This window comes from Brachyhypopomus gauderio, chromosome 7 (assembly GCF_052324685.1).
Source record: "Brachyhypopomus gauderio isolate BG-103 chromosome 7, BGAUD_0.2, whole genome shotgun sequence".
NCBI lineage: Eukaryota > Metazoa > Chordata > Actinopteri > Gymnotiformes > Hypopomidae > Brachyhypopomus > Brachyhypopomus gauderio.
In genome coordinates, this window is record NC_135217.1 from 13,200,894 (window position 1) to 13,224,961 (window position 24,068).

Below are 24,068 nucleotides of genomic sequence, written 5' to 3' on the forward strand. Positions count from 1 at the left end.
ATACTCATGGTATGGGCAATAAAGCATATAATGTCAGTAGTTATCACAATAAAGATAGCACATCACATTGCCCAGCCCTGTTCTTTATTGCAGTTTAAGGAAAATAGCATAAACATGTTTTTATCTCATGAAGAGCTGAGTTCTTCCTTTGTGCATTGCCTTAGGCAATACGTGTAAATAAACGTATTTAAAGGCACTTCGTTTACTTCATGTCAAGTAACGTAATTTGGCCAGTTAGTGTTGTACAAACATGCATTCATGTTTACATCTTGACTTTGTTTAAGTACTTTGAAAGCGTTTTAGCACAGCTGAATTAAGAGCAAGTTGAGGCTTGTGACTTGAAGCCACACACACCTGCCCATTTCACACTTACAGTTAACACATTTAAGCATGCACACTTGGGGTTAAACTGTAATTAACACTTAGTGCCCTCGGGCTGTTTTCTGAGTATTCAGTACAAAACCCCACAAACATGAACACATGAATACAATGACATGATATCATGCACTTCAATACCTTTTTATCTCTTGTATGAACAAAAGAGCATTTTGTTGGTGCAAAGTGTAGCCAAGGTTTTGATAATAAAATTGTGACTCTTGTAGTGCTTGCTTTTGAACACTAGAGAGTGCCGTTTCTTTATGAATTATGGACTGACTTGGTCTTGCAGCATACAGTTAAATATACACTGGTTCACTGGTTAAAAACCAGTTTCTCTATTGCCTATAGTTTTTTTGTGTTCCAGTGTACCCATGTCATTGTGTGTAGTAAGGAAAAGCAGTGCCAAAGAAAGTGCAGATTACTGCTGGACACTGAAGATGGATGTTGCTGAGGCCAATTATACATATATACACAATGCACAGGGCATTCATACTTTGTACATATTGTATTTATATTAAGGGTAGTAGCAGCCTTATTTATGAGTAACATCAATACAGTACCATATATTTCACTTTTAAAAATCTCATTGAAAATCTATAGTTTCAATTTTTCAAATTCAGCATGAAAGTATTATAAGGTCCACCTGGTTTAGTTAAAGTAATAAAGTTAAAGTTCTGTAGCCCCATGTTAAGAGGCCGAGGGTATTGCTATGTGAGGTGAGAGGACTGTGTGAGGGGGGACTGAGGGTAGGGGACTGTGAGGAGAGGGGACTATGTGATAGGGGGACTGTGTGAGGAGAGTGGACCATGTGGGGGGAGGGGACAGAACTGGGTTGAAGCCCTTTGCGTGAAAACTTTGGGCCAGCTTTGGCAGTGTTGAGAGCCCAGAAGCCTGCTTGGAAGAGTACGTTCTCAGCAGGGATAGATCAAGGTCACAGCCCCTGTTTCAGTTGCTAGGAGTACATTCTTCAAACCTTTGTTGTCTTTGCAAGTGGTGTTGAATCGGAGTATCCTTATGTTAACACTCATGTGTTACTGTTCCACCTTTCACACAGTTTTTGCGCAGCATTGTATCCTAACCTGACAATCACAGACACAGTAGTTTTTCCCTTATAAGTGTAAAACATAACATTGTTGTTATGTTGAAATTATTCCCCAATGTGGTCAATTTGCAGGATGGTTTATTTGTACTTGTAAACACTCTGTCTGTACAAGGCAGGTTACCAGACTCACTGCACCATGGAGGTTTTTACCTTGCTATCACATCTTAATTTACCTTGTGGTTTGTTCCTTTGTTCTGTAGGCACCACTTACGTAATCTATTGAGGAGACTCGAAAAATGTGGCCTTCACTTCTGTTTTCATTTCTATAGTCAACATCATGCATCAAAAGCACAGTGCTCCTTGAATGGAGTCATTTTAAAGACGTTTGCTGGGTTATTTTGAACCTTCGTCTGCTTGGAAAAGATGATATAAGAAATAAGTACCTTCTATCATAGTACTGTAGCTTACATTATTGGAACTTTTGGTTATTGAAAGCAAACGTAACCCCCCAAAAACATATCGTTCGATGAATGATAAAACAGATGTATTCTGACGGATCAGTCCAGTTAAGGTTCATATGTGAAAGCCTGTTAGACGTTGAGCTTGAGTGTTGTGCTACCCTTACATCGTTTTAATCTTTGTTTCAGATTTCTTGGCCTTCATGTCCCTTGCTTGGGGCAGTCATTGTCTTGTGGTAGGGAACTGGTCTTGTGACCGGAGGGTCGTGGGTTAGATTCCCAGACCTGAGGCCATGACTGAGGTGCCCTTGAGCAAGGCACCTAACCCCAACTGCTCCCCGGGCGCCGGGCTAGGGCTGCCCACCGCTCTGGGCATGTGTGCACCACAGCCCCCTAGTAGTCACTAGTGTGTGTTTGTGTGTGTGTTCTAATTGCACAGATGGGTAAATGTGGAGGACAAATTTCGATTGGGGTGTAAATTCACAATTGACAAATATGGAACATTTCATTTCATTGCTAGGTTTAGTCTGGATTTTTGAACCTTCATGACCTTTCCAGTAATAGGACCCTCCGTATTGGTCCAAATTTCTTTTAGCAGATACACAAGAGTCTTAGACTGACACTCCTGAACCTTCCAGAAATCCCCAAGGTGAATCTGGACCAGAGTAAAAGTGGCTTGCTCCCAGAACTGCAGATTTTCAGGTTTACACCCATGTGAGATTTCCTCCTCGTTTGCTGTTTTTCTGGAAATAAAGCCGGAAGCAGGCTGCCAGCCTGTCTCCAAGATTTATTCTGGGTACTAAACAAGGAACCCACTTTACTCTCATTCAAACGCATTACACCTGGACTCTTTGGGATGTCAATTAAAATATATCCAGTATCGCCTTTCTGTTGTGAAATGTTGATCCAATTTCACTAAAACTTTTGAAGGCTGGTTTTTAGCTTACCTTATTGCATAGCTTTTTTTAATGTTCTAATGTTTTAATATTTAAAGTTAGATATTAATCTTTCCACTTATAGAGATTAATGCGGTAGGTTACACGTACTAGTTTGAAATGTTGATCCATTTTAATTTATATAAAGCAAATAAAGGTGCAAAATAATGTAAAACGTCACCTAAAGCTTTTTTTTTTTACATTAAAGCCCCCATACTTCAGTTATTTTAACAGAGAGAAGTAAGTGATTGCCCCTGCTTGCCTTAGTGGTGCATGGTCCAACTCCTTCTAATGTCATGCCCATGGCTTACAGCATCCACAGCCCTGCCCAGAGTCAGGACCGGCAGCAGGAACAGCTCCTGCAGGAGCACAAACAGAGTCCAAAACGCTATGTGCCCGTGCCGTAACAGAACAGGGGTCTTGCAGCTGTACGCAGTTCCATCACAGCACACCATAACATCATTGTGTTCTTAACAGGTACTAATTTGGTTTTCATTTTCTTCTTTTTCTTTTTTTTAATCTTATTACACCTCCTGACTTGACGTGGCCTTGGGCAACATTGGGAAGGAGTGTCTGGTTTAGGTATGCCAGCGTTGTCTGCACAGTAACGTTGTGTACACCGTGTTAACACTCGCGGTTTGTTCATTCTGTTCTGTTCATCGCTTATGTAATCCACATAAGCAATTCTGTGTAATGTTGGTCGACAACTAGTAACAACCACTGAAAAAGACAGCTGCTCCTCTAAATCTGTGTGTACCCTAGCGCAGGAATGTAATAGGCCTGGATACATCTTTAGCAACAAGACTGGCTATTTTTATTAAAGGACGGGACTTTATGTACAACGGACAACATCTTGAGTGATATGAGCAATCACATTCATATTTCATAGACTAGCCTCTACCCTATAATAATATCTTGTTCCGCATCTGTTCCATGTAACTTGTAACCTAAAAACTTACAGTGTGTGGAACTTTGGCCTATAGAAGTTCACTGACACTGACAGTGCTAACAAATTAGCATTCCCCAAACTATTCTGCATATGGAACAAACACAAATGTTTACAATTGCAAAGGAAAGATGCCAGGAGGCCAGAGTTTACAGGTGGAGGTCTGCTGAGAGTTCACAGGTGGAGGTCTGCTGAGAGTTCACAGGTGGAGGTCTGCTGAGAGTTCTTGGTACCCTGCCACACGTTGTACTTTTCTGTTCCCTCATTTTTAATCTTTGTTTCAAAGCTGCTTGGCCTTGTTGACAGGCTTCATTTTGTGCTTATTTGCGGTTCCCCGGGCTGTGCGGTCCTTGTCTCCTGGGATCGCGTAGTCGAAAGACCTACAGTGCATTTTAGCAACTCTGCCATATCTGAAACATCCATAAAAGTACATCGGAAGCCTCAGCTGTAGGCTCTATGCCCTGGTCACCTGTCTTTTGTCATTTAGCGTGCTGATACAGTTGACCTTCCACCCCTTGTTGTGAACGCCCACCAACGCAGAGGTCTGCCCACCAGATCCTGGAGGCCAATCGAGAGGCTGGAGTAGGACCCAGGTTACAGTGTACAGAGATTTGAGAAGACCTCACTTCAGGATGAACACCTGGACACAAAGTCAGGCAGGACAGCATGAGTCATCTGCAGGTTTATATTGTCGTGTTTGGTTGCTATTAGTAGCCGTAGCATTGCTAATGAAATATCTTTAGAGAATGCAGTAAGACGGCCTACACTGTGTTCCATTCCTAGTAAATGAGCAGACTGGTGAGTCAGTGCACTTACCGTAAAATAAGAGAACTAGATACGGGGAGTGGAACCCTGTTATTTTGGTGTCTGTATGTATGTGTGTAAACGGAGAATGTGCACATTAATACCTACCAAACCTTTTATACCTTAATCCAAAACATTAAGCCGTCTCACATATCTAGATTTATAGTCCGGCCCAAATTACTTAGACCTATAACCATAACCTAGCCTATCCCTTATTTGTGTCAGGTCAAAATCTTTAAGAAGGGCCAACTCCCTTCTGCATTCTCAAAGTTTAGACACGCCAAAAGATGTTCTTTCCTAGGGAACCTCTGGGAATCACTTAGGGTAAACTAACATGTTACTATGTCAACGAACATGCCCGCACAAGCCAGCTGGCTGAGTCAGGCATATTTATGAACTAGAAGTGCTATTGGCTCATATTGACGACAGAGTATGTAATTCCTGGGAAAGTAGGTGATCTGTCACTTACGAAGCGGTGTGGCTCTGCACCTTGCCCTGTCCATTACTGTGTGAATGCAGATGGGTGAAGTTCATGAAACTAATAAATCATTCATAGCAAAACCATAGACTGAGCTGCACAATTTAAAGAACCTGTCACATGGAGTTCTGCAACCATTCCAATCTCAGAAAGCTGTTGGTGTTGGAATTTGGTTTTAATCGATACAAGGGCTTATAGGCTAATTGAAGGGCTGAAGGTCTAATACAGTCTAATTGTCCTGGCTCAGCTCAGCACAATTAGGTCTGCAGGGTTCATCGAAGCCCATGGCAACTGCACCTGTATTGGTCGTAAACTTTACAGACCTTGCAGCTGATTGGTGGAGGTCAGGGCCATAAAACTTTACAGTGTGTTAAACAGTCCAAGAGATGGTGTGACCATAAAGGTTAAGGGCACATTCTTTAAGGCCGAGATAAAACGGTTATGGCTTAGGGACAGCTGAGATCTGTGTGCAGGCAGATTGACGTGCTCCACCCTGTGTTAAGAGCAGACCCCAGGCCTGCTGAGCGTCAGAGGAGCGACCGGCCATTTGAAGTGTAGGGTCAAGGCTTCCTCAGACAGCTTCCAGAGGCCACGTGCCTCCACAGAGACAGAGCCCAGGCCAGAGGGCAAGCGTGGCCTAAAACACATACCTTGAATCAGGCACCAGAGACAGATGGCTGTAGCGTCTAAATGGCCAAACTAGAAGCTACATGTTCAACCTTGCTTGATAAAAATCCAACTAATACTAGTTATTGATAATGGAGTTCATGGCTGCAGTAACATCGTCACACCATTGATATAGGCTTCATCTCCCACCACGTTCTCATTCCTTCACTCCACTGGACAGCCTATTAATGCAGAGCAACAACAACCCTCGACCCAGGAGACCTTTAGTATGTCAGTGCCGCTAGAAGATCGCCCCGCACTGCTGATCTGAGACCCATGCAGGGGAATCCTTTTAATCAGCCTACGGAAGCCTTTCACAAGCGAGAGCTGGTCCTTATTCAGTCCCAAACAGGCTCTTAACTGTCCCCATGGCCTTCATTGGCTAAGCTCGTTCACGTGGGCAGAGTGTGACGGAGACGTCAAAGCAGTTAGGAGACTTTGTAGAGCGTGCAAACGTTCCGCTTCTCCCTCTCCTCACATTCCACGCATACGTCGCAGAGCGCCTCCTCTGCCGTCTGGAGTTCCTGGGTTCCGCGGCTCACGGCGGGACATTCCTGACGCCACTGTGTTCCTCAGCTAGGTGCGCAGTACATGCATGGGCGGCCGTGATTGGCCGATATCGATCTTATCACCAATCTGGCAGGTGTTCAAGAACATCTCCAGGTCTAACCGTACTGCTTCTTTATATCGTCCTGCCACAATTGGCCTTTGTTGGAATTCTGCATATGTAATGCAATGCGTGTGTGCTGAAACGTGACACCGGTATTGTGTGAAGTGAGAAAACGGAACAGAAGCATTATGTGCGCATGCGGCAATGTGTTCTGTTATACAGAATCAAAAGCAAAATAAGTGACCAGCCAGTCTGGTATATGGTACTACTTGAGGTGCAAAAATTCCATTTGAAGATTATAGATATCCCACTCCAAGAGAAATATCACATTTAGCCAATTAGGTGTTGCTTGAGGCTAAGCAATCTGGCTTCTCTCTCCTGAATTATTGTGCATTCTCCTCTTTTAACCTATTGCAGTATCTTTCCTAATGATGGCGGAACGTCTCTTTGACCTATTTTATTGTCTCTTGTGTATGGTGGCCCACTCATGACATTTGCATCCATCTCCAGGTCATTAAACATGCACGCTCAAGTGCCCTTGTATACAATTCCGTAGTGCTCTATAATGTAGGAGAGAATCACCTTGAGGCCACTGACTAATTAGTCCCCTTGAGCGCACACTTCCGTTGAGCAAGCACAGGGGTGAGGCAGTCATGGCTTCAGGGAACGTCTTCAAACTTTTGTTTTTTTTTTTTATGCAAAGAAGGCGAAGTGATTGCCTCAGGCCTGACCTCTCGAGTATATCACGGTTTGCATCAGTGATCTCTGAGCCTTGGATTCTTTCACCAAGGAAACAGAGCAGTTATGCAACACTCTTCGTTTTAGAAGCCAGAGTCCTTCTGATAATGACGGTACACAATTCGTGTAATTCCTATGCTGTTCTCTGGCCCAAAACATCGACAGCATTTACATGCATAATAATGTTACGCAACCTGGATTGATGCCTGAAGGGCAGATATGACAGAAGGATGTGAATATCCCAGCAACTCCAGTGGGGCCTTCCCTCTGTTAGCTATGCTAACATGCTGTGTTAACCCTGTTTAACTCTGTTATCACGCATGTTATGAGGACGTCACACACTGTTGATCTGCTCCGTTAATAGTATCAAAGTGAAATTGTCCCCATTAGCCTCAGACTAATGTTCATTCATGCTGAGGGCTGCTTTTCCTCGTTATTTAGATGCCTGTTCACGTGCTTCAGAGCTGACAGAATCATAAATCATTTAGGAGTGAACTCAGAGGACAGCAGCGGACATGACTGTAGGTCCTTACGCACATCAACCCCTGAACAACAGAGACACTGTAAATAGAAGTGTCTTAATCATCAGGATATTGCCCCTTATGTTGATCTGATACACCTGATCAGAAGCAAATGCATTTTGCCCCCAGCTACAGGCAGAAATGCACACAATACTGAGAACGGGCTTTGGCTTGTGTTGTCACACCTCATAGCCCTTATTTGTGGTTCAGCCTCCCTGAAGGTTGTCACGAATGAGCCGTCGTCATTACGCGCTCCCTGGGTGAGGGTGTTCGCGGGACGGCAGAAGCCACTCCTGCCACTCCTGGGGGGGTTTGAAGGGGGGGGGGGGGGGTCATGCCAGCTCTGTCTCTGTCGGTCCCTGGTTGAGAGCATTTGCGCAGTCTAGAGACGCAACTGGGAGAGTTTTGTGTTTGGGGATTTGGATGTCTCGTTGTTGTCCTCTTATCAGTCTTTTCATCTTTTACTCTTCTACTCTCTTTTATGCTCTCACACATATGCACACTGTGCTCTGTAATCTCTGCTAACAGCAACTCCAGCTGTCACGGTAAAACCTCTGACCCTTATGAAACACACACACACACACACCCACACAGCTGTACCTTTTTTAACCTGCTTATCTCTAGCCCCTAAAACTACGGGCTCTGTTCTCAGTATGAGCGGATTTGCTGCAGTGTTTTTGCCTTCTGAAGGAACCCAGTCGTACTGTGTCCTAATGTCAGATTTATTTCTGCATACGTCTCTTGTTTTCAGAAAAGTAAAAAGTCCTCTTTTTGGCTAAATACACAGGAAAACATGTGCTTCTGTAGCCATACTTAGTCTGCCATGCTTCAGGCCGGCGGTGTTGGGTGTGGAGGATGCATGGTGGTCCAGGAAGGGTTTACAGCACACTTCTTTAAGCCTGGATAGGGACAGCTCATCACCGCTCCAGTGGAACAGACAGACTCCTCCAGGCACTAATAATAGATGTTACTGTTTGTTCAGGGCAGATGAGGAGTTCTCTACACTGTCTGTGGTCTGGTTATTCTCTGCCTCTGTGCATGGCAGTTAGAAGAGAGAGAGAGAGGGAGAGAGACAGTGAGTGTGTTCGACAGGGACAACAGAGTCCATAATAAGGATGCTGATAGAGGAAAAAGGCTCTTTTCAAGAGAGGTGTTTACTTTGGTCGTTCTTTTTTTTTCTGAAACCACTGTTTCTCCAGTTCTGATAAGTTCCATGTCACAGAGAAAAACCTTCACATCTACACTTTCAAGCCACTCCCCCTCCTTCCCTGAAGGCCTTTCCTTCTTCCCAAACTTTGACAGGTGCATATACTGCACACACACTGCAAGTACACGCTGGGCTTCTGCGCTGAAGCGGATGTGGAGTGTGTTCCGTTCACTCATGTGAAGCGTTTAATCACAGGATACGCGGTGGTGTTATGCATGGCTGGCCAGCTGGTGGCTGGACGTCTACCAGCACAGCTGAGGCCCGAGTTCTTGAGGATTTCCTCTCTCAGTGCTACCGCGAAACAGCTGATCATGTGACCCACACTTGGGAGCATGTCGCCTGGAGAACTTTTCCAACTCTTCTCCACACTCCAGTGCATTTTGTATGTTGTAACTCAAGCATTTTGTTGTGTGTGTGTGTGTGTGTGTGTGTGTGGTCATTTGCGTCAGACAACTATAGCATGATCAAGCTTTGGCACACTGTGTTCTGGAAAATCATAACCTGTCAACGTAGTAACGTTGGTCTTTCCTAGAACCTGATGGACATTCTTGAGTTTGGCACATTTTTAATTATGTTTACCTCTGCAACTGTCAGATAAGGTTCAATACCCCCTCCCGAAAAACATAACGAAACACAAAAAAAACTCATATAACAAAAAAACTTACCATGTTACCATTAGCTGCAGATGAAGCTACTGTAACATTTCATTGTCAGAATTAGAGCACTCTTGCGTGTATTTTAAAATTTTCAGTTAGGGTTATATTTTTTTCCATCAGTTTGTGCTGCACAAATGCAACCCAGTAAAAGCAGCAAGCAGCACAACGTTTAAATGTGGTACAGAGGGGAAAATGTGCAAAAGAATACCAGATACTTAAAAAAACAACAGTCATTCAGAACTTTAGTGAACCTTTACTAAAGCAGCATACAGCGACTCTGTTCCGACCGCCAGAGGTTTACACTGTAGCATTCTGTCAGTCGAGTACCTTGTTTGCACACGAATCCTCTGTCTGGGTCTTTTGTCTGCCTGTATTTGAGTCTGTGCCTCTCTGTCTCTGCACAAGCTGTCACATCACTAGAAGAAGCAATCGAGCAGGTCGGGTTACACGTGGCTAGTGCTGCCTGCTCTGGAATGTACGGGACAGACACCTACCTCGAAGAACCTCACGCTCAATTCACATCCAGGCAACGCAAACACACAGAGTCCTTTCCAAATTCTGATGTAAGCGGGGAGCGTTGTTTGGTAGTTTCACTGTCCTTTTGTTTTAGGGAAAATAAGGACCTAGAAATGTTGATGAACAATAATTTGACTCTGTAATCCGTAGTCTTACGAATCATTCCCAGCATGACATATCAGGTGCCTACTTGCGTCAGAGATTCCCCACGAGATTGAGTTATCTCAGCATTTGTACCTCTATGGGCTGAGATATGCTACTACCAACCACTTTTAACAGGAACATAATTTTGTGAGTTTTGTGCTCAGTGGATCTTTATAATCATGGTCGTGCATGTCCGGAGGATGTCCAAAGCCAACTGTAGTTTTAGGTAACCTTGATGCTGACTCTGCAAATTAAAAATTTAAAACTGTAAGACTTTAAGATGCTAGGTTGCTTCTAGTATAACATCAAGCTCAATGTACTCTCATTTATTTGAGAACTTTTTGTGACTTTTAGATATGGTGAATTTTGGGGGGGGGGGGGGGGGGGGGGGGGGGGGGGGTTGGGGGTTGCTTGTTTTACTGTTTCTTGGTAAACCTGGCAGCAGTGGTTAAAATGTAATAGAACCTTACATGTGTGCTAAAACACACATTAACAGGTCTGAAGGTGTTAAGTGACTTATTCCAGACTCCTCCAGGAACACGGTTCTGTCATTTCAGCCCCACTCCTCCGGAAGGCAGTAGCGGAGTCCACCAGGCCAGCCCTGGCAACCAGCGTATCTGGGCCTGCGGGAACATTTCACCCGAGGCTCAGATCTGCATGACACACAGTGTACAGAACCCCGTTCGTACAGAACATTAGAAGGAACAGTGCCACCACTATGTAGCAATTCTGCTCTGGCTTGTACAAAGGTACCTAGAAGAAGCCTCATTAAAAGAAGCTTCTTGATCTGCGCTCATTAACCGGTTTATTAGATACACCTACCTTGAGCCACCACTAGCTGGACACATTATTAGGAACATTGGGTACTGACTGTGTAACTGTAAACAGAAACTTTATAGGTATAGAGTTATAGGTGGTAGCCCACGTGATTGCATGCAATTAACATATCTCCTCCTCCCATTCATGCCCATCAGAGAGACCCTGTGGACTCTAGTTTTGGTTGAACTGAACTATTCCTACAGGTTCATGTTCACATTGGGCTTGTGCCCTGTTTCCCTGTGGACTAAAATAAAGCTTACTACTTCTGAGTACTGAAATTCCGACAGCCATCGCAAATCCGAAATCCTTCCGAACAAACTCAAAATAACAAGGGTGCCGTTATTCCGACACTCGTGAGTAAAGTTATTAGTTTCACGGTTTGACTCTTAGTCACGGCGTATGACGGGACAATTCCTCTCCGTCATGGAGCTGACGTCAGACTGAACGTCGGTGCGTGTGATCTTAGACGCTGGGTAATTGCTCGGAAGCCTCCTCGCATTTGCTTGGTCACAACAATTGTGCCTGCACAATCGCCACACTCCAATTACATGAATAGGTACAAAAAATATATATATTCTATTTGCATTTCCAGTCTGAATCAGGTTCTTACTGCATTTAAGACTGCATCAATTAAAGAAATTAGATAAAGGTGTTTACACAACTTTTTTGTTTAATTGGTTTAACTGTCAGAATATTAACCCTGGTATTAACACCAGTATTAACCTCAGTATTCACCTCAGGGTAAGACTGTATTAGTGAATAGGTGCATGCCCTCAGTGTTGCCACAAACACAAACAGAACAGTCCCACATACGTTTTACAAGCTGCAGATCATGCGGATCACGTGTACTGTCGGATAGCATTGTTAGTGTGTTCAGAAGGCCCGTCATAGAGTTTAGGTCATTCACTCCAGCGGCTATTGATTTTTGTGTGGATTTTGGCACACAGTTGACCCCTCGGTTCATCGTAACCAGTGCTGTGAAGTCATACACTGGAGAAATGCATTCATAAAAGTGAGGGATTTTGATTACAGTACATTGAGATCAAACAAAAGTCAACACGGAAGACATTGCAGTTTCTTGTCATGTTGTAAGTGTTGTGCTGCTGCGTATGGTGTGTTTATAGGCCTTATTTGCCTGAGCAGGACTACTGATTTAGCTCTGAATCATAAATGAGATCAGCTCTATGGTTAAGGCGACGTAAGCTAAAAACAGTATTCTGAGAATTCAACATATTACTGCCAGATGATCGGAACATACACACAAACTCATAATCATTTTATACTTCATATTCACATTAAAAAAGGAACTGAAAACCATTCATTTCTCCGTGCCAGAAATCTTTCTGGTAACATTGCTGGCTGTAGTGCTACGAGCATGGCCTCTAAAGGGTGAAAGGTTATGATGAACCCTAGGTAAAATGCCCCTGTGTTTCTGATGGGGTCTCGTGCCATCGTGTAACCTGAGACTGTATCTACGGGGATGTTGTTTCCACCGGGGATATGCGTTGGGGGGGGGGGGGGGGGTATTGCTGTACCCCCGTCGCTCACCACAACATGCCACGAGGCTCACTGCCATGCGTGGGACACTGTGTTGCATCACTGGAAGTGACAGTGATATTTTGCTCGCTGCGTGATATCCTGTGTAGGCGTGGGCGGCTGCTGTTGCCACCGTGGTCCTCCTCTTCCTCCTCATCCTCGTTTTTTGCTTCACGATCCGCCACATGGGGCGGAGACGCCAACGTCACGGCGACGTGGCACGGCCGCACACGCCGGTGTCGTTTGGAGGTCAGCGTGATGTTGCTTTTCTATTTGGGACCGGCGGGGCCAGACTGAGTCACTGCAGTGGTCCTGGTGACATCACTGCGTCTGTAGCCGGGCTCAGAATAGGTTGTTCCTCACACACATGCATACACATGCGCGCACAGACACACAGTCTTGTTCTCTCCCTGAGTGTGTGTTTGTCTGTGTGTGTGTGTGTGTGTGTGTGTGTGTGTGTGTGTGTGTGTGTTTACATTGGCAGCGTACAGGTGAAGAGACACTCTGTGTGTTTATGCCTAAATAAGGCATCTCCCTCTCACACTCCCTCTCTCCTCGTGAATGGAGCAGCCCACACTTCCGAAGCCCATTCAAGAGCCTGCCCAGTAACATAGCCGTTCCCTGACATAACACGTAATAACGCATAGGGCGCAGAAGACCTCCGTGCCTGTGGAGACCGTCCTTTGCATCGGAACAGCTGTTCCACAAACACACACGCACGCAGCCCTCCCATACCAGAGAAGGCTAATTTGTACACCGAGATTAATGAGTAGTAGTCCGCAAATCCCATAGAACAGGTGTGTTGTGCGGCCTCCTGTGGCCCGGCATACAGATTAGCCCATTGCATAAACAGCCCTCGGTCACACGGTTATGCACTTACTTTGGGGGTAAATACTCATGTGATGCTCTAGCACTGCTGTAGATGGAGACGTGTTGTTGTTGTTGTTGTTATTGTTCTCCACTCCTTCTTGTTTTGTCCTTCTGTGTTTTTTGTCCTTCAAAGGGTCAGTAGAACGTGCGAGAGACGAAGGGAGGGGCGGGCGGGAGGGAGCCAGATGGTACCGCTCCGTCTTTTCTCCGTGGGGCCCTGGAAAACGTAACCGTCTCTCGGAGACGGTCAACAAGTGCGCGAGCGATGGCGGCGCGGATCTGCGTGTAGCGTGCTCGGCTCTTCAAAGCTCGGTTTACTCTCGCTCTCTGTGCACCCTCCTCTCTTGCTGCGTGGTGTTTCGACACGTCCATCGCCGGTGCGGTTGTGCACGACCGCCATATGGTCGGGTTGTTGGGCTTGACAGGCCTTATGTAAGCTTGATCCAGAGCTGCGTTTCATCAGATTGATGCAATTATTGGCGGGATAGTTACCACTTCTCACGCTTCTGATGTAATGAGCTGGTAGAGAGAGCGAATACTCGAGCATGACATCACCTGAGGTTTATAATGTAGATACAGGCACACATGCTTTCTGGTCTTTTTCTTTCTTTCTTGAATTTTGTCATTTGGGACAGGACTGTTTTATGATTTAAGATACTGAAATTTTCTTAGGTCCGATTTAATACCGGTACTGGTACGGCCTATTTTACAATTCAATTCCTGACCACTTTTTTCTGCAAACCACATAAGTTTGGTAACAGCTGTATGTTTTCCTACACAAAGAGTGCCATTGTAACAGATGCACCTATGAGTAACTGAAATACCCAGACAACCACCTCACACATTTATGTCGCACACCACGCAGTACGTGGGAAGAGAAGGAGCTAACCTGCATCTGATGGACGCTCAATTACCGTTTCGTTCGTTATACGCGCAAATGACGCAAGATAGCTAAGACGTAAGAGGGGCTAAACGCTATGAACCCTCTAGTCGATGTGCTCGGAGAAGAGTCATCGTTTCAGATTGCATGCCCGCGAGAGAGCAGTGGACGCACCCGCTTCGACGACCCTGAATGGTGATGCGTACCGTAGTTTTCAGGCCATGTAGATTCGCTTTGCAGTCGTGGAGAAAAGCTCACAACAGCGGGATTAATTCTTAGTGCACATCTCAGATCGTAGTCACGAGTTAAGCTGGGCGTACACTGTACGATATTTTAAATCGTGTACTCAGCTCCAGCTCAAACTGTACGACTAAATCGCAGGGTTTAAAAATTCACAGCTCACGATTCACATACTCACACTATACGACCCGACGCTCTCATGCGATCTCACGAGGAGCGATTTGAATTTCAAACATGTTTGATATTCTTGCGACGCTGCGATTTCTGATCGGGAGTTGGTCGTGAGGTGTGAATCGCTCCTCGTTTACCTGTGTAAACTATACGATGCACGACACGCGATTGAGCCGAAACTCGGCCCGATCGAAAAATAGTCGCACGAGTGAAAAATCGGCTGAAAATGGGCCAAAAATCGCACAGTGTACGCCCAGCTTTAGGAGAAGGATATGGATGGTCTGTTGGACATTACGTAGACCGAAAGTGCTGGTTTAAATAACTAAGGTTTTAAGAGTAAAGTGTCTATCAACCATGTTTCGTCTATGCACCTCATGCCTCTGGATTCATTCACAATTTAGCTATAACAGAAGGCACATGATTCCTGTCTGACGACAGCGAAGTGAGAGCACGTCTGTGCGCAGAGCTCGAAGCCATGGACTAAACCACACGAGAACCGTGTGTTGTGATCTGGGGGGAGCGGGCTGAACGCATCCCCGTTAAAAGATAATAAGTTCTCCCCTCGGCCGCGCTGGTCCTGGAGGTGAACGTGAGAAGGGCTCGTCCTCCACCGGCTGACGTCAGGGCCGCGTCAGACGAGGCGTGACGTCTGTCCTCGCGGAGGGGGCGTGCGCGCGCGCTGCTAAAACCCAAATGAGCGCCGACTTTTCCATCATTGCTCGACTGCCGTCTGAGCACTGCGGAGCGGCTCCTGAGCACCAGCATAACAGCATAACCTGACCAAACTGCACAAGGACCGTTCCGTAGATAATCTCCGCACGTGATATTTCACATCTTTCTTTTTTTACATTATTTATTTTCTCATGCATTCAGCGTGATCGAGTTTGTTTGTTCGCCAGTATTAAACTGCCTCTGGATCAAGGACATTCACCGATCACGGAAAGTAACCGAAGCGTCATTATAGGACTAGACCGACGGACTGCATCTGCCAGAAAGACTGCTACGTGCAGAAGATATTCACCAAAACAATAACAACTGGAATAGTGTGGACCTGCTGCCCAGACGAAGTTAATCTCATAGATTAAGAGGGGCGACGCGCTTCAGCACTGTTTATATTCATCAGCTCTTACACTCCGTCGTGGTTATGCCGAGTCTGCGACAGTCGTACACGGTGACCGTACCGGAGGAGCCCCCGGCCGCCGCGTTCCCCTTCATCAAGCAGGACACGCGCAGGAAAAGTCCGCCCATGTCGCGGTCTATGCTTGTATCTACGTTTTTAGGACTTCTCATCAACCAAGCGAAGGTGAGCCTCAAACGACCGCCTTAGTGACCGCAAGCCTGGGAGTAATAACTGATGGACTGTCATAGTAATGGCTGTGCGTTGTCTACTGGCTTGCACGCGCATTGTGCATTTTCTCTCAGCCTTTGATGTGAAATGTTTACATCAAATTCTTAATTGTTAGTGTTTGTTTGATTTGTTTCCCCTCCACGTGTTTGTGTTGACGTTTCAATGTTGAAATGTTGTAGGCTACATAACTCAGATCTGCAAGGCGTTTATTACATGCCTCGCTATGACTAGCAACTGCCGTGGCAATCATCGCACAGAAATCCTTTTCAGAGTTGTGAGCACAGAAATTGCACACAGTTGTGAAGCAACTATTACGAGTGTTTTCCGTGAGACGTGCGGTTTTATTAGGAGCCCCCTAAACGCTGTTTCGTTACTGGGTAAAGGACCTGTTTGAACCGACAGCCTGATTGACTTGGACTAGACATATTAAGACTGGGGAGCGCTTGACCTTAACTGTACAGTTTGGGCTCGTGCGGCTGACGCCATCTAGCGCATACATCAGTAATACAACAGTCAAAAAGTTGCACCAGACGGGTAGATGCACTGTGGCGTTGGCAAATGACGCACGAGCCTTTTTAATTTAAACCCCTTCTCATTTCTACAGTAAGATGAGTGGTTAATGCGTAATTACTGGATGATTGTGATTGGTGTTTTGACCCTCTAAGCACCGAGGAGAGTTAGAACTTGGCACATGTCTGTTCCGTAACAAAATCGGGTTTTACAGCACACTGCACTTCAAGTGATCTGTAGTATATCGGATGAACCTGGCCGACGTCCAAATACCCGTTAGAACCAAAGGTTATTTCAGCGAGCACGTGACCGGGATTTATCCGCGCGACCTGGTCACAGCGCGCGCTTTATCTACCCTCTTCTAAGATTTGGTCTTTGATTGGACGCTTTATCAGCGTCCGCGTGGCAATTACTCGCTGTACCTTTGTGTCTGTACTTATGAAAAGTTAAAGGTTACACAAAAGGTTACAGCGCTTTCCCATATGGTCGGAACAAAAAGTTTAGTCTGTTGCATAATCTTGACCACTTGTGCAGGAATGTGCTTAATCAGTGTGCGATAAGACACCGGAGTCATGTGGCTGGAACCGCTGAGGGCTGTGTTCTGCAGGACTTCCACGAACTTAGTGCTCTCTGTGCTAACTAAGGATTGTGCTTTGGCAATTTTGAAGCCGCTCATGGATGATTGGATGATTGTGCGTATGTGAGATAGTGGGATTATATATATATGTACTAGTTGGTATTGATTTGTTTTACTTCGGTACAGAACAGTTGATTCTGTGTGTGAGTGTCAGAGAGAGAGAGAGAGAGAGAGAGAGAGAGAGAGAGATCATGTAATTCTGCAATTGAGGTAAACTACCAGGCATCAAGATACAGTGTGATGAGTACTTGGGTAGTCAGCACAGGGTGTGTGCATATGAGAGGGAGAAAGAGCACCACTGTGTGTGTGTGTGTGTGTGTGTGTGTGTGTGTGTGTGTGTGTGTGTGTGTGAAGCCTGCTGGCACCATAAGCCCTCTTTTGCTGGTACCTGAGCCTGTGACATGTTCCAGAATCTAAGGTTAGGCACACAGTGTTCCTCCTTGCTTTCTTTCAACTCCTGCCAACCAATGAACTTCTAGGATTTTGCCAATCGGCCTCGCCAGCCGCTCTCCTTGTCCCCGCCCAGTGAGAGATGGGGCTTATATGCCCGCCCACTACCACTGATTGGCCAGTGTCACAGCCGGATCTATTTCAGTGGTGGGCGTGAGAACCGGCGGGTGACCTAACAGGGAGGAGAGGCCCACACACACACACACACACACACCCTGGGGTGATGAACAGCGAAATGCTCGTCAGCTCACCATAATGGAGTTTGCGTGTGAGTGTGAGATCAGTGGCGAGGCATCTGATTACTGTAGAGGTGTGAGGGCCTCAAGCCTCGCCTACTGATTGTACGGAGTGACTCACACTCATGACCACACAGTAGACTCACTCATCAGTAGTGGATTCATCCATACAGGACCCAATGGAAATTCAGCAGGAGTATATTTAACTCCAGCATCACACCGGTTAATCTGCATCAGATTATCCTGTCTGAAAGGTATACAGGATAATGCACGCGTTCATGTCTACGCGTATGTGCACAACAGGTTGCAGATGTGTTAAGAAGAACATTAGTGTTTACCAGGTGGCTACTGCCTACCTTCAGGAGGGGGGTGGTGTGCTGGACGAGGCCCTGGGGCCCCCAGAGCTGCCCTGTGGGGCCCAGAGCTGCCCTGTGGGCCCCAGAGCTGCCCTGTGGGGCCCCAGAGCTGCCCTGTCTCCCCTGCACTCAGCACCGAACCTGCCCCACTCACTTTACGCTGACCTACACTGCTGCATTGTTGCTTTCCTAAAGCAGCTCCAGGTTGTCCTAGATCTCGTCGGCAGGCACACATGCTGTGACTGGCACTTAGTCTGCGCCTGTCACAGACACCGCCATGATGTCATGGCGTGACAGGTGACACATGAGGGCTTTTTTTTTCCAGGAGCTGACAGTGCAGTGAGGCGGTGCGACGGCGTAGGGGCCGGTGTGTGTGCGCAAGCGTGTGTGAAAAGATAAGCTTGTCGTCCACATCAGGTCTCCGTTTTGTGTGCCTCGCTCACGTGACCCGTCGAGCTGTCGCCCTCCCCCGAGAAAACGTGGGGAGAGTCTCTGCGCTGGAGGGCCCTGCTCTAATGCTGCTGTTGTTTCGTCGTGCCGCCCCGTTGGCCTGGCAGATGGAGCCTGTTTGCCGAGGAGGCGTTCTGAGCAGCAGGGGTTTCCAAATCTGCCCACATGCTGTTCAGAGAAATCTGAGTCCCTCCCCCCCTGCACAAACCCCCGTCAGCATCACATCCACTGCTGCCTGTTTAGCACCACTCCAATAACTTGTCATCATGAAGCTATTTTATGTTCCCTTTGACTTACACTCTTTTATACCATTTATGCAGTACTATTCATTTATGCTGAGACCTTCCTAACATCTGTGGTCCTGCTGGTTTTGTGCTTTGTCCCTCGTACTCCCGCAGAGTGACGTGGACATGCCAGATTTGCTAGTGTCGGCTGTCCACTGCTGCCAGAGCATTTGTAGGTTTGTTTATCTCAGCCTACCTACTAAACATACTCACACTCTCTCTCTCTCTCTCTCTCTCTCTCTCTCTCTCTCTCTCTCTCTCTCTCTCTCAGAACTCCAAGAACGCTCAGGGCCTGGTGGGTCTGCGGAACCTAGGCAACACTGTGAGTATCCCCCCCCCCCCCCCCCCCCCTCCATCGCCAGCGTTGCTTACGTGTGGCGTCACCCACTCACACCGACTTGTTCTTCCCACAGTGTTTCATGAACTCCATCCTGCAGTGCCTCAGCAACACGCACGATCTGCGCGACTACTGTCTGCGCAACACCCACCGCACCGACCTGAACAACAACTGTCGGGCCAAGGCAGCTCTCATGGAGGGTGAGGCTCTCTCCTGCCCCAGGGGGCGGGGCTGTACTGGATAGGGCGGGGACGGGCTGTGTTTTCCCCGCGCTTCCTCCTCTCAACACAATTTGCATGCTGGGCGTTTCAGAGTTCGCCAAGCTGACGCAGACCCTGTGGACATCGGCGAGCAACGAGGCCGTGAGCCCCTCGGACTTCAAGACGCAGGTGCAGAAATACGCACCGCGCTTCATGGGCTACAGGTGAGTTCCAGCAGACCCTGCGTCTCACACTCCCTCCACTCGCCTTGCTTACGCAGAAAAGAGTCATTAACCATCTAATGCTTAATGTCTCTCTCTCTCTCTCTCTCTCTCTCCTCCAGTCAACAGGATGCCCAGGAGTTCCTTCGTTTCCTTCTTGACGGCCTCCATAACGAGGTGAACCGGGGCTCGGTGAGGGCCCGGACACCTGTCGAGGACTTTGATCACCTCTCGTAAGCACCCGCACCACCTTACACCTCAAAGAAGCTGTGAACACAGCACACTCGCACCGTAAACACCACATAAAAGCACCATAAATACCGCATATCCATACCGTAAACATGCCTCAAACAAGTCAAAAACACGCCTCAAACCCAAGAGCCACATGCTGTCTGAAGCCTCATGGCAGTTTGTGTGTGTGTGTGCGCGCGCTAACAGGGATGACGAGAAAGCCAAGAGAATGTGGAATAAGTACCTGGAGAGAGAAGACAGTAAAGTAGTGGGTAAGTGAGCCTTCTGCATGAACACGTGTGTGTGTGTGTGTGTGTGTGTGTGTGTGTGTGTGTGTGTGTGTGTGTGTGTGTGTGTGTATGTATACATGTGTGTATGCCCCCGTGTGTGTGCATGTGTATATCAGTAAGTGTGTGTATGTGTCTAGTTGTGTGTGTTAGGGTGCATGTTTGTGTATATTGATGTGTGACTGTGTCAGGAGTTCTGTGTGTGTGTGTGAGTAACTCACTAGGCCTGTGTTTTGTCCCACAGATCTGTTTGTGGGTCAGCTGAAAAGTTGTCTGACCTGCAGTGAGTGTGGCTTCTGCTCGACCGTGTTCGATCCTTTCTGGGACCTGTCTCTGCCAATCGCCAAGGTGCTCACACACACACATAAACAGACACACACACACACAAGCCTCCCGTGCTGTATGTGTTGGGGCTGACCTGTAACTGCAGTGTTTTTCTTCTACAGAGCTCAGGAGAGGTTAATCTGATTGACTGCCTCCGGCTTTTCACGAAGGAAGATGTACTAGATGGGAATGAGAAACCAGTAAGTGCTTGAGATTGTATGTTTGTGTGTGTGTTTGTGCGTGCGGGTGCACAATTCTACCACATACATGCATGTACTACACATATGTGTTCCTGGTGTAATAACCTTTCCCCTCTCTAATCTACTTCTCACAGACATGCCAAAGATGTAAAGCCAAGCGTAAATGTACGAAGAAATTCACCATCCAGAAATTCCCCAAAGTGCTTGTGCTCCGTATCCTTCCTAAACACACTCTGCTAACCAGGCCCAAGCTGCCAGCCAGCGAGGTGGTCCTCCATAGTATAAGTATAGTGTGTGTGTGTGTGTGTGTGTGTGTGTGTGTGTGTGTGTGTGTACAAACGTGTGTGTGTGCGCGCGCCTTTGTTTGTGTCTGCCCTTGACTCTTCGTCTGGCTCAGATCTGAAACGTTTCTCAGAGGCCCGAGTAAAGACCGCTAAACTGTCCACCTTCGTCAACTTTCCCATCAGAGATCTGGACCTGCGCCAGTTCGCCGCGGACAACAGTGGTAAGTAACGCCGCCTTCCAGTTTGAACCCCCACCAGCCTTAATTGCCCGTGACAGAGCACCTTGTCATTTACTAACCCCAGTCTACAAACAAACCTTCAGGAATTATATTCTACCCACTAACTTGACTCTCCTCCCCTTCTCCCTCCCTCTCTCTCTCTCTCCCTCCCTCTCTCTCTGTCCTTTCCCTCTGTAGTGAACGCCATCTACAACCTGTACGCCGTGTCCAACCACACGGGCACCACTCTAGGCGGCCACTACACGGCGTACTGCCGTAACCCTTCCACGGGGGAGTGGTACACCTACAACGACTCCCGGTAAGTGCTGCAGGAACCCGGGCCATGATGTCATCGCTCGCCACTGTGCCCAGCAGGTGTCTCTCCAAGGACAATGTGTCCTACTTGGCCTGCTGCTGTGTAGTGTCTCATGTGACAGAAACTTAAATGTTGTGGTCCAAGCTCGCCCATATGCAGAAGGTTGCAAACGATCATCACGCATTTTTAATTATACGTTAATGTTTTTGATGTGTGTCCTATTTACGGCAATTACTTTAAATTTGACACACAGATCTTACAGGTTGCCGTATGCATGATTTTTAAGGACAGATGTATGTTAAGTAACTGCTTAAAATTTGTTTAACATAAATTTTCTTGTTCTATGCCACATATTTATATGTATATAATGTGTAGTTATTATAGGGTTTCACAGACCATTTGCATATGGGGAACATTAGCAAGCATAAGCTCAATTTGATGCTGTATTGTAAGCATTTCTACATCTGCAGATCACTTACCTCTCCCCCCCTCTTTCTCCCTCTCCCTACTTCCCTCCCTCCCTGTGCCTTTCTTGCAATCTCTCTCTCCCTCCCTCCCTCTCTCAGGGTGAGCCCCATGTCATCCAGCCAGGTGCGGAGCAGTGACGCCTACGTGCTGTTCTATGAGCTTGCCAACTGCTCGCGCATGTAAACGGGCCCCATCTCGGCCTGTGTGAGGACCCTGATGCCTGGGACTTGGCTACAGCCGTTGGCTGCTAAAGGACACTACAGCCCTGGGGACCAGCGCCAGGTCCTGGGCCTACGGGTGCCTGCCCGCGGGCCTCATCCTGGGAGGGAGCTTCAGTGGAGGCCTGTGCTCTGAGCCCCGTACTGAGACTGTTTCAAACGCGAGGTCATGGACAAATGACTCAACATGTAGTCAGATTAAAGGTTTAGGCCTGCTAATTTCTCAGAAGCCTGGGACTTGATTTTGAGACACGGCCCAGAGAGAGCATCCATGTAAGGGCTTCCCCATCCTGTATTATGCCACATGGAGATTGCTGCTGTTTAAGGGTTGGGGATAAACAAAGAGAAACTGGAACACTACCTCTCATAACTGAGTGGGACTGTACGAGTGTGTGTGGGTGTGTGCATGGGTGGTGTGTGTTTGCACGTGAGCGTGCAGACAGATGTCAAAAATCTCTATGCACTATTAACCTGGAGCTCTCTTCTGCAGGCGGTCACCACGACAACATGCATTAATTTATTATCATTCAGAGGGTTTTATGTTTTACACTTGGGTTTTTGAAAGTGGGTCGCAGTTTGACCTCAAAACTTTATGACCAAGGAAATATTTGTCGCCCCCTGGTGGAGAGATGCTACATGCAGCTTTGCAGGCACTTTGCAGGCAAAAAAAGAACTGGTTTATCTACTGGATTAATTTTTTTCTACCATGGCATTCAGCTTAATTTGGAAAAGAGCTTTCACAGCACAATAAGCCACCTGGTGGTATGTCTGTGTGTCCATTTTATTGTTTCTATGTGTGTATGCGTGTGTGCGTATGTGACTGCATATATTTTTATTTATGAAGTGCGAGTAGTGAATGTATGAACCCGAGTTGTGGTGAGGCAGCCAGGTCTGTTTATATGGAGAGGTTTCAGAGGACTGAAAGTCATGTGATTCATACAAGAGAATCGCGTGCTTCATACAGGCGAATAATCCCCTTCATGGGGATCTGCATAACAAGTACCTTTTGACTTTTTACAAAGTCAGATAGTTCAATGTAAATAAATGAAATAACTTTAACTTCTCCAGCTTTTTGGTGTCTCTCTCTTCATATTTTTTTCTTTTTTTTTACTTCATCTTAGGTGTTTATTCTAATTCAATTTGCAGACCCGTCCATAGTCTGACTAATATAAAAGCTACCACAGGGGGGAGCTACTGCGTCCTCGGGCATACAGATAAGGGCCAATATGTCCGTACTGTACACATGGTCTTGTGTGGGATCTATAAGATACACCTATCGTGACGCTAAAGGCGGTTCTTCGTGCTCAGAAGTTATTTGATTTACAAGTTTTGTATAAAATTTCTCCATGTTTCCAATGGCGTCTTTCATGAAATCTGCAGGTGATTTATGTTTAGGTACTTGTTTAGGTACCGTGTTTGTTTACACAAACAAAAACACACTTACGGACATATATAGCGTATCTAGTACAAGTACAAGTGCACAAATGTGTATTTATAAGGGTGTATATATAAAATATAGCGCCAGGAAATGTTAACACAATGTACACGGTGTACAGGTTTCTGGCACAACGGGTGATGTGAATTCAGAGTACAACATCCAGCAGTAATGGACCAGAGCCGGTGGAACCACGCCCAGACACTGAGGGGATGTGCACATTCAATCCCTGTGAAAGTGTGTTGTCTTTTGTTGACTGTTGGTTTTGTTAGGCATTACTTCTGACGGTTTCAACCACTGACAGTTAAAAGATATCAGTGAACTGAACTCAAACTTTTCCTTCTCTACAGCGGTGGAAGAACAAGAATGACGTTAAACGTCATCTAGTTCAGTTCACCATTTTGTCATTTTTAAAATACATTACCCATGGTGAGTTAATATAG

At 46.5% G+C, this 24,068-nt stretch overlaps 1 protein-coding gene across 1 annotated transcript; it reads left to right on the forward strand.

The window, feature by feature from the left end:
- The first annotated feature begins 15,322 nt into the window (after positions 1-15,322).
- On the forward strand, positions 15,323-23,249 carry LOC143518938 (ubiquitin carboxyl-terminal hydrolase 2-like). The gene is made up of 12 exons (XM_077011868.1): positions 15,323-15,918; positions 19,158-19,208; positions 19,300-19,423; positions 19,536-19,647; positions 19,767-19,877; positions 20,083-20,147; positions 20,407-20,510; positions 20,609-20,686; positions 20,821-20,899; positions 21,084-21,191; positions 21,387-21,507; positions 22,071-23,249. Exons 1-12 carry the CDS (start codon positions 15,760-15,762, stop codon positions 22,153-22,155), a joined length of 1,197 nt encoding a protein of 398 aa, XP_076867983.1. The 5' UTR covers positions 15,323-15,759; the 3' UTR covers positions 22,156-23,249.
- The last annotated feature ends 819 nt before the right edge of the window (positions 23,250-24,068 follow it).